Genomic DNA, 11,495 nt, shown 5'->3' on the forward strand with positions numbered 1-11,495 from the left:
TTTCACAAATGAAAGTGAAATAAGATGTTAAACTTCCTTCATAAAATAATAAATAACTTATTTTGCCACTCGTAAATTTCCTTTTTATGTTACTTTCTCACACTATAACCTTTATAGACACGAATAGAAATATACTTTGACTTCAAACTTGCCCAAAAGTTGCCTTTAGACTTCTCAAATATTTCCCCCATGCATCACAATAGTCCAAATGGTCCTGAAGCAAGTTGTTAGTACTATTACACAAACAACATCATGTTAACACACACACATACAGAAAGCAAATTTTGGGCCAATAGAAATACAACAATGTATAAAACAACAGATATTCATCAGATTTGTGGTTTCATATGAACCAGACTCCATGAAAGACTCACTAATGTTGTACTTTTTAATTTTATCTTCAATAATTTTGACTTCAAAGCTTCACATGTCTATTCCCATAGATTTGTCTTCAATCCGACCAGGAAAAAAATAGAGTGAATATCATAAAAAAATAGAGAAAATTCCAGACTTTTAAAAGTGAGACTTTTAAAAGAGAATTTGCATACCTATTGAATTCAATAGAATGTACTCATATGTTAATTTGTTGCCATCGAAATCCATAGCATGGAAGACTATAGATGATGACTTTAAAGCCATAATCAATAAACAAAATAAGTGACATGCTTTTCTAACTTCTCGATTAATAAAAGCATTATATTCTTTTAAATTTCATTTTGCAAGAAGACATAAATTTACACTTCCAAGTTTTAGATCAACATAAAAAACATGTCAACAAAATCAAAGTTCGTTGCTATCAAGAGTTAAAGAAGTAGACATCTGAAAGTTGCACCATTTTGTTGCAAAAGAAAAAAGCATTAACTTATATTAGAAAAATCTATGAAACCACATTGCTTTTTTTCTGATTTAACCAAAAAATCAATTGACAAAATAGTATCAATAACCCATCAGACTGGACTTTCTTCAATGTAACAGAAGTTGGCCAAAATCTGCTGTTGGAAACAATATCTATAGATTTTATATGCATACCAACAGAAAGCTTTAATATATCTTCTAGAATGATAATCCAAGAACAAAAAAAGAGGGAAATAAGCAAGTCACAATCCAAATATGCAACAAATTAAATAAACGAGGAACAAAATCAATTGTATGGTTGGTAATCAGATCCAATTCGAATAACCCACCGACAAAAGCACCCAACCATACAGTTAAAACACACAAATTTAGAAAGATGAAAACACAGACCTCGATGGTCTTTGAAATTCATTTAGGGTTTTAAGGAGAGATAAAAAGGGGAATATGGTGTTAGTGAGGATATGGTTTCTGGATACTACCCCTGTATTAAAATCTATTAGGCTTCTTTTGTTAACCAAATAAAGGCCATATACAAACAACTTGAGTTGACAAGTATAAAATACAATAATAACCATATATTTACGTACCTCAAGTATCTTTTAAACCAAATCTAGTAAAACCCCTTCTCCTTCCTTTGACTCCCCTTCCACTGTCTCTACAAATACATTTCAAATATCAACTTTCCCTGGTTAGACAAAATATTTTGAAATTTTATGGAAACTATTAAACAAGTATAATTCAAATGAAAAGGTTTTAAGAAGTTTATAGAAGAACCATGTGGTACACAGAGAGACACATTAAAGTATTAAACCACACCTTTCATTGCTTTAGGCTTCAAAAGCCCACATCTAATATGGACCATATACAATGACAAAAATGACTAATAAGTAAAAGATGTAGAAAGTGAATATGAACCAACAGAACCATCATATTATTACAAGTAATAAACCTATAATCGGATGAGGTGTCAACAGTTATGTATCTTTTTCATCTTCACAGAAACAACACCCAATTCATTAATCTGTGGAGAAAACTCACATACAACTCTTGAGCTCGTTCACCATCACCATTTGAGTATCAAATACTTCTCCCTTGAGGATAAGAACTCATTGCTAGCAGGTAATGAAGACCTTTATATGCAAGTATTACTCTTCCCCTGCCCCAACTCTACCACCTTGCTATCACCTCGAGTTAGCAAACAAATCCTTATGCCCGATACTTTAATGATAATAAGAAATACAGAGTGATGGTGCATATATGACAACATAAATGAAACCTTTGTTTATATTCACTCTCTCAGTCCTGGTTTAGACACAGCTTGGCATACAACTAACAAATTATGTAAATCTAGAAAATTTTAGTATCTTATCAGAAAAAGGGGTATATGGCTTAATCTACCATCAGATTAGATAGTCTTAAAAAGTCACATTGGACATTGTTACAAAAACATAAAGCTACAATCGTATTTACAGACACAGGTAAACACATAAATACAAACAGAGACAATACATTGTGCTCTGTATCTTCAAAACTACTAATCACATCAAAACTTTGATTTGGATTTATATCTGGAAAAGCTTTCAAAAACCATCCAAAAAGTTAAAACATCTGAACTAAGAAGCAGCTCAAAACTTCGATCTATATATGCATTTCTCAAAAAAGATTTTAAAAATTTATGTACAAACCAACCTTCATCTTCAACGAAAGATTATTCACTGCTTCATCTGAGAAAATTAAGAAAACATTTGTTACAAAGAAGAAGAAACAAAAAGAAAAAATGATATAAGTTCCTTTTCTTTCCTCTGTCTGTGATTCTACACAAATGAAAATAAGCCTTTTATTATTATTTTTTTTTATCTTTTTCTCGTTCAGAGTCTGTGGATTAAGGAAGATTGAAATGTGAACCTGTTCGATTTGAATGTTAGAAACGTCAATCCAATGTTCGATTTTAATCTTAGAAATGTCGAAATCCCTTGGAGAAACATGATATACATTCAATAAACATGAACGAAATGAGAAAAACATAAAAACCCTAAACTTGCGCTGTCTTCATTAAGGAAGAAAAATAAAAACAAAAAAAATAGATGTATAACTTACTTGTGTAGATCGACTGGGTAAGATATATAATCGCGAGATATGTATTCTACAGCAGTGACGATAGCGTTTGTGTCTTTCCCTTTTCTACAGTAGAGAAATAAAACGTCAAATAAATGGTGTGTGGTTGATAAGTTACTTACATATATATAGAAGAAGAAATAGAGGGAGGCGTGGTGAAAGCGGAAAAGGCGACGATGGTGAATAGTGGTGATAGTTGAAGGCGATGGTCAGATGGAAATGGTGACTCGTTATCCATATGTGTCCGGATTAGACCACTGATACATATGTGGAAGCGGAGAAATACCAGATGGTTGGGGCGTAGACAGATAATCGATATTTAGGTGTTGTTTGTTTTTTCTGATGCAAAATGTCTGCAGTCTGCGGACCACATCTGTAGACCTCTGCAGTAGAAGATGTGGACCAAACGTCTGCAGTCTGAAAAAAGAAGACTTTTTGTTTTTTTAACATCTGCGGGCTACTAAACTAAACGGAAATCTAAATAAATTGATTTTTTTTAAACTTCAAAGTGTTTTTTTAATATTTTTATGACTTTTTTATAAATAATTAACAAATCTATATCAACTTTTATGCATTATTGTATAAAAAATAAAAATAAAAATGGTATGAATTAAGGTATATATTTGATAAAAACCAATAACTTTGGTTGCAAAGTTATAACTAAACATTATAATTAAGGATCAAAGAAATTGATACATAAATGGATGGAAATAAACCTCGATTTTTTCAGTTAAATCCATTAAAAACGTAGCATAAATATTTTCTCGAGAAATTGACGATAGTGTATTAAATAATGTTTTAGAAAAATTTAGCAAAAAAATATAAGAATATATTATGATTTTTTTTCATATTTATATAAACAACTTCAACGACTATTATTGTAATAAATCTTTATTTATAAATTTGTCAAAAATATCATGTTTGTATCGTCGAACGTTTTTTTTTCTTTTTTTAAGTTTTGTAATTTTTTTTTCAAATTGTTTATCGTTAATAAACTTGGAAAAAAATATAAATTAAAAAAAAAACTTTAAAAAAATATAGATATATGTGTTTTTTTAGGCTAGAAAATGTCTGAAGATGTTAGAAGACTCTGGTCCACATCTGCGTCAAGAAGAGGGCGCGCAGACATTTTTAGGTCTGCAGTCTTCAAAAAAACAAACAGTTTGCGAAAGCTAATGTCTGCACGTGGTCTGCGTGGCGCAGACAGAAGAGGCCACGCAGATCTGCAGACAAAAAACAAACACCACCTTAGTGTTCCTATGGTGGTTGTAGTGGTGGTGGGAGGTGTGAAATCTAGGTTTTGATGAATAGAAGTGAGGGAGGGAAAGCGTGGAAGCAGATTTCAAAAAATTTGAATGAAACCTTGAAACTCAAAACATACAATCACGCCTGATTTAGTTTGGCATTAATAAACACTCCATTCTCTACGCGAGATGGAGATAGTGGTGTTGAACGGTGGTGACGAAGATAAAGGGGAAGTCGGGCCTTTGACCGATTCAATTGGAGTTGAGCATTGAATCGGCAGTTGAATGACCTGTTTTGTTGACCTAATATTTTATGGCATAAATTCATTGTATAAATTGCATAAGGTTTGTACCTCTTAAAATTCAGCATTTAAGGTTAAATGTATATATATATATATATATATATATATATATATATATATATATATATATGTTAATTTTAGTAGTTTGAGTAGTTTTTTTTTTAAACTTTAGAATATGTTAATTTGAGAACATTGCCAAACAGAAGAAACTAAAAGTGAGCCGCGTGAGTGAAACTGTGACGGCATACCAGCGTTTGGTCGGACTACGGGGCCAAAACAGGGTCCCGGTAATTATGGATTTATGTTTCTTTTTCTACTGAGACATTATCACTTCTTTTTAATATCCATTTAATATACATAAAAAAAAAACTATCACTTTGACATTTTTTGAGTTGTGGTTTGATAATTATATGAAAATAATTTCTATTATGACTATTGTAACCTTTATTTTCAATGATTTGGTATTTACTTATACCATATTATATCATTATATGTATTTTATGAAATATCACCTTACTCTGAAATGACTTCAAATTGTTTGGTTTAACTTGTTATCCACATATCATGTAGGTAAATAGGAAGCCATTTCAAAAAGTCGGATGTTTTTTTAGAAAGTTCTTGATGTCATATAGGTTAATGAAAAATCATGCTAGTTTTAACACTGTTAAACAGAAAATATAAGGTCAATAATGGTCTTAGTGGAATTGTTTCTTTCAAAAATGGATGACTTGCATTGACCGGGATAATATAATGGTTAAACCCTAAAATGAAAGTAAAATACAATGGCTTTTTCATATTTATTGTCTTTTAAAGAAAGATAAATTATTTAGATATTTATGTCAACTTTTTTAGAAAGTTTAGCCACTATATTTATTTCGATCAATTAAAACCGTCTGTTTTCTTTTTAAATCTACTACGACAATTATGACCCTAAAGCTAATATAACTTCTCATTAACTTACATAGCATAGTGATGGCACCATAGTCCATATATGCTTCCTATCAAATAACTAATATGATGTGTATTATAATATGATAAACTAACAAATAAGAAGTTATTTCAAGAAGAAAGATGCACATATGACATCAGATATCATATCATATAGATAATAAAAAAGGCATGCAAACTTTAACAAAGGGATGGCTTCCATCAACCAAAATAAAATAATGGTTAGATCTAAACCGCAAAAAAGATCCAAAAATAATGACTTTTATGCATATTGCTCTAAAAATATCAACATTCACATTAAGTCAAGAATAACAACATACTTTGTGAAAACTAATAACAAGTTAAAATGGTCCCACATGCACATTAGAATCTTTTGATCAACACAAACATGAGTTAACTTGGTACATGTACAAACAAACTCTCACTAAACCATCACAACAAACACACAAACCAAAATAAAAGCGCAAATCACATACAACAACAAACAACCAAGAACCCTAAATCTCAAGCTCTTTTCTTGTCTTTCAATGGCCCTCTTGGGATTCTACTCACAACCTTTGCATCAAACACTTTGTATTGTTTCTTAATCTCAATCATTGCTTTTTCCGCAAACGCATCGATTTGATCCTCGTACTTCTCGTATACAACGGGAATCGTGTGTAGAAGCACAAATACTGTTTCCCCAAACAAAATTCAAATGATTTTTTAAAATATACTCAACAAAATATAGCAATGTACTTGAGTAATTCCATTCATTTGTTTATTGTAGCATCCGAAAAAACAAAATGAGGTAAAAATTTTGTAAAAAGTTGGAACTTCAGTCAAAAAGAAACACCCGTATATAAAGACATGTTTGCAAGTCACTGGCTGATTAATCTGCTTCAATCTTGAATTCAATTTGTTCATTTAGATGAAGATTTGGTGGGAAAAGATGTAATTGACATGGTTATGAGAATCTAAGCATGTGATTGATAAAGAAGAGATATGGGCATTACTTATATAGAACAATGTCAAGAAATTGCACCAACTCCCAACAATGGAGAGAACCCAGAGTCCAGCAACAACCTGTCCCAACAGTATGAAATTAACAATCAAGTTAGCATAGGAAGGGGGAAGAGGGAGTAAAACTAAAGGCATGAAGATGAAATCAAACAACATACACCAAGAAACTTCTTTAAATCCCTTCCAGATGCAATGTTCCTAAGCGTATCAAGACCCTGATTCAGTTCATTCCTTAATCCAGCAGCAATCTGAAGAAACTTGTCTTCAGGAATCCGAACTTCAGGGATACGTGGAGGAGATCTGTAGCTAAATCAGTCAGTAAATGACCCTCAAAACATGATAATCTAATCAATAAAAATCTTACTTGTTGATGAACTTAGAAGCATTGGACCACAGGAAAAGAACTGCAAATGCAAGGATCAAAAAATGGCAAACCAAAGTAAGCAGATGGTACTCCAGCAATTCAAAGAACACCCACACCGCAGTTGCTCCACCAAGTACACTGGCTGAAATTTTCTTGTTCCTCCATAAGAACACATCAGCAGCTGCATAAAATCATCACAAAACAATAAATTATGAGAATAGAGTAAGCAGTAACTAAGTTTTGTGTTTGAAATTAATATGTAAGTCTATCAAAACAGAAGTAGAAACCGATAATTTCCTCTTAACATAGCAACAATCGACAGAAAATCATGAAATCAAGGCGACTTATGAAAGCAAAAACTTAATTAGTTACTAACTATTTCTACTTACGTTTTCCACCACCGAAAACCTTGTGAACCGGTTTCTCCCTACCAAACAATCGGTAGATCTTCGACTTCATCGAAGAAGTCGGCGACGGAACATCATGATGCTTCTTCTTCAACTCATCATCGTGCTTCTTCTTCTTCTTCTCCGAATCAGAATCCGACGACGAAGAATCGTCTCGCTGAATCTTCTCTGTAATCTTATCCATAAACGACTCACCTTTCTGCTCGATTTCGTCTCCGTACTCCGCCATATCGCTCAAAACCTCTAATTAAGAAACCTAACTGTTGAATCGATTGATTTTTCAGCAGCAACAAATGTTACACACAGTAACTACACACAGTGAATATAGCTATGGAGATGATTTTGCCCAATTTGGTAACAGGTGGATGCGTGAGGGATTATATACGTGTACGAACTTCGAGAACAGAGTACCCGAGGCTGAGGCTCGGATACAAATCATAAATATTTGAAAAATATGTAACGCCGTTACTTGCCGTCAAGTATTTACTTTTTTCTTTTTTGGTAAATTAATATTATAATTGTGTTTTTCTTATAATTGTGTTTTTTTTTCTGTAAATCATTTTTTTCTTCCTAAAAGACCTTATATTTTTATTTTTATTTTTATAATGAATTAAAAATCTTTAAAATTAAATCCATTTTTTTAAAACGGCAATTAAACCCAATTAATATTTTGAAAATTGTATATATGGTTTTGTTGAACTTTGGTCTCAAATAAACAAAAATGTATGTCGTCGTCGTGATCTTATTCTATTTTTTTTAATAGAAAATAAGTATTGACATTTATATCGGTTGATTTATATTTTAAATAAATATTATTATTTTATTGAGTTAATTTCAAGCAATAGTTAATATATTGGTTCGTTTTAAAAAAAAGCACAGAAAATATTTATTTGTCCAGTTAGATGCTAACCATGAAGTTATGTTCTAATTTTGCATTTTTAGTAAGTTGATATGTTTGTTTTTAAAATTGACGTCTCTTTTAAAAATGTATTAAAATATAATATTATTCTTTGAATTAATCGTCATTTTATATAGAAAATATTTGGGTATGTGGCTTTGGTGTCAATGGGAAAACATAAACCTAAGACCATAGGAAGGACGGTGGGTTCACGTACTTTATGAGCCTATGACGACCAAAGTGCATTCACAACGTGTCTTGATCTGGACCGGTGATGGAAATTGTGGAAGATCATTCAAATTTTGGTCTTCTCTATGGACGGTTGATATTTGATAAGCAGCTTTTAATGGACTTTGATGCATCACTAGGGGTCCACCATGAATCTTCATAGTCGGCAACAACATTTTCCTGCCACGTTATGTTTTAATTGGTATATGAATATATAAGGGTGCAACAACATTTTCCTGCCACGTTATGTTTTAATTGGTATATGAATATATAAGGGTGGTACTAAAAAAACCCTAAAATGAATTTTTAAAAGGGATTTTTATTATTTTGTTTTTTTAAAAAGTCTAATCAATCATTTCTTTTTAATTTTTAAATATTTAATATCTATATTATTATATTAATTAGTTTTATTCTTAATCACTAAATATCTATATAATTATTTTCTTTATTATTATGTTTATTTTTAATATATATATATATATATATATATATATATATATATATATATATGTTGGGTTTAACATGTAATAATGCGGAAAATACCTTATAAACTCTTAAGAGTACATGCAACCTAATTTGATCTATGTCATAACTCTATTGAAACAACTTACTATTGAACAACAAAACTCTAACCCTAATAGAAATCAAAATTCACAAGGATAATTACATACCTCTTATTTGTTATTGTAAACAAACCATTTGATCCAACTAGGTCAATCCAATAGTCTCTTGAAAACTAGTTTCAATTATGTGCAAGCCTCTAATGGTCCACACCCACAACACAAGAACCCTAGAAGATTTAGGAGAGAGGGGAGAGGTATCAAATTTTCGGCTATGGTCTCTTAGAAAGGTTTGACCGGAAATTCCTAGTATAGGACTGTATTTATACCTAATTAGGAAACACCTAGAAACCCTAATTTGAACATAAAATAATATTATTTTAAATAAGGTAATTATCTAGTTCATTGATTATCCATATGAAGGCTTCCAGAAGGCTCCAAGAGAAGCCTCAAAACCGTCCCACACAGGAGGGTTCTTGTAACATCCCAAAATCCAATACCAAAAATTTCATTTTTAATTTAATAATTCATAAAATAGATTATTGAAAACATCATCGAGTTATCTCATTTCATAAAAACACATGAGTCATATGTCTCAAAAACATGTCATAAGATAATAATGTCAGAGTACAAATCCCAAGAACATCATAGTGCGGAAAAATCATGTATGTGATGTGTTGCAGTCATGTCGACTCCTTTCCCTTCGAAGAAGAGGTACCTTAAACCAAAACTGTAAACCGTAAGCATGAAGCTTGGTGAGTTCCCCCATCATACCACATACCATATAATAAACATACTGCCAAGCATAATCTGGGTGCCCGACCTACCCTGCTGAGCATACCGGGGTGCTCAACCTACCCATGTTAGGCATACCGGGGTGCCCAACCTACCCCTGTCAGACATACCGGGGTGTCCGACCTACCCCTCCGGTTTATCTCAACCGGTTACGGGGACTATTTCACCCTACCACTGCCACATAATAACATATCATAAGCATACCGCTAGGAATGTATGGGTACTGTCTACCCCTTCGGTCTCTTTCAACCGGTAACTGGGGACTATTTCATCCCTCCTACTAGTAGCACATAATGTCATAACATACTAGCACATAAGGCATAACATATAGTAGCATACCAGATAATTATCACAAAGACAATCATCTTATCTATAATCACCTACTAGTGGGCCGACATTGGTGCCTTAGACCCACTTCTACTGGAAGGCAACTCACCTCGATAACTGGGAAATAGCTGCAAAGGCTCCTGCTCTGAAATCCACCACTCTCAAACTCCTACACATAAGCATTTCCTTTAATTACCCTTTTCGTACTCATAACCCCTTTAAGGGTCAACTTTGGTCAAGATCAAGTCAAAGTCAATATCCTAATCAAGGTCAACATCTTGGTTGACTCAATTCGTCGAGTTGGTCCATCAACTCGTCGAGTTTCATCGATCATAAACCCTGAAAACGTAACCCAACTCATCGAGTTCCTTACCATAAAAGGATCGGGACATTTCACTATAACTCGTCGAGTCCTTCCTTGAACTCGTCGAGTTTTCACCCTTACAGACTCGGGATTCTTCGACCCAACTCGTCGAGTTCCTCTATGGACTCGACGAGTTCTTCAGTCTGTTGAGCCATCTTAAAAGACTAAGCTCATATCCTTCAGATCTGGACTCCACACTTCTTCTACACACTGAAATGTCCTTTTAAGGGTAAAGTTTCCAACTTTACCCGTTAATAGCCTTTCTTAATGGGTTTAGCTCAAACCCTAATTATTTAAGACCTAAATCTTGACCCAAAAGCCATAATACTTCACACCAAGGCATAAAAACTGAGATCTAGGCCCTAGACACCATGTTAATACGTAAAGTCCCTGACTTTCCTTCCATGCATGGCCTTTTGGAGCTTAAAAGGCCAAAATGACACCTTAAGGCTTGCATGGGGCTTCCATGGCCATAAAGTTTGCACCTTTATGCCATGAAACCCCTTTTAGACCCCAGATCTGAAAGAGTAATCACTTGGGACGTCCAAGTCTCAAAAGCTAACATTCTTGGACCAAAAAACCCATAAAAATGAAATGAAGTGATCTAATAAATCCTTGAGCAAGTTTGAGACTTGCTTACCCGAAAATGCTGCAAATGAAGTGAAGTTTCAGATCTACTCTCTTCTTCTTGAGTCCTCTAGCTTCCTCTTCTTCCACAAGCTTCAAAGCACAAGTTTTCTCTCAAGAAGGTCTCACAAGCTCACACAAGGCTCTAGGGTTTCGTGGCTAGGGTTTTGGGACTTGGAGGCTGTAAATGAGGCCAACCTTAAGGGTTTAATGTGTTTAAATAGGGTGCAAAACCCTAAAGTTAGGGTTTCATTCTGCCAGCCCTACTCGTCGAGTTGGGGCTCTCAACTCGTCGAGTAGGTTCTTAACCCGCGTCCCAAAATAATTCATACTCGAAGAGTTTGGGGCTTCCAACTCGTCGAGTTCTCGAACAAAATGAACAAATCTTATTTAAAATACATACTAAGAATCGGGCGTTACAAATCTCCCCCACTTATTTTAGACTTCGTCCTCGAAGTC

At 33.3% G+C, this 11,495-nt stretch overlaps 1 protein-coding gene across 1 annotated transcript; it reads right to left on the bottom strand.

The window, feature by feature from the left end:
- Positions 1-5,798: 5,798 nt before the first annotated feature.
- Positions 5,799-7,603, bottom strand: LOC145167856 (Reticulon family protein). The gene is made up of 5 exons (XM_079087116.1): positions 7,220-7,603; positions 6,831-7,011; positions 6,625-6,766; positions 6,460-6,529; positions 5,799-6,138 (listed from the first exon to the last, which is right to left on the bottom strand). The coding sequence occupies exons 1-5, from the start codon at positions 7,464-7,466 to the stop codon at positions 5,969-5,971; spliced, it is 810 nt and encodes a 269-aa protein (XP_078943242.1). The 5' UTR covers positions 7,467-7,603; the 3' UTR covers positions 5,799-5,968.
- Positions 7,604-11,495: the final 3,892 nt, after the last annotated feature.

The sequence above is a fragment of the Lactuca virosa genome, chromosome 3, assembly GCF_052849685.1.
Source record: "Lactuca virosa cultivar CGN04683 chromosome 3, Lactuca_virosa_CGN04683_v6, whole genome shotgun sequence".
In the NCBI taxonomy this organism is placed as follows: domain Eukaryota; kingdom Viridiplantae; phylum Streptophyta; class Magnoliopsida; order Asterales; family Asteraceae; genus Lactuca; species Lactuca virosa.

Excerpts from the sequence above, each read along its gene's own strand:
- LOC145167856 (XM_079087116.1), bottom strand. The coding sequence starts at position 7,466 with ATGGCGGAGTACGGAGACGAAATCGAGCAGAAAGGTGAGTCGTTTATG. Across the intron at positions 6,530-6,624 it reads ATTTAAAGAAGTTTCTTGGT|GTTGTTGCTGGACTCTGGGT; the intron begins GTATGTTGTTTG and ends CTGTTGGGACAG. Across the intron at positions 6,139-6,459 it reads CTTGACATTGTTCTATATAA|TATTTGTGCTTCTACACACG; the intron begins GTAATGCCCATA and ends TTGGGGAAACAG.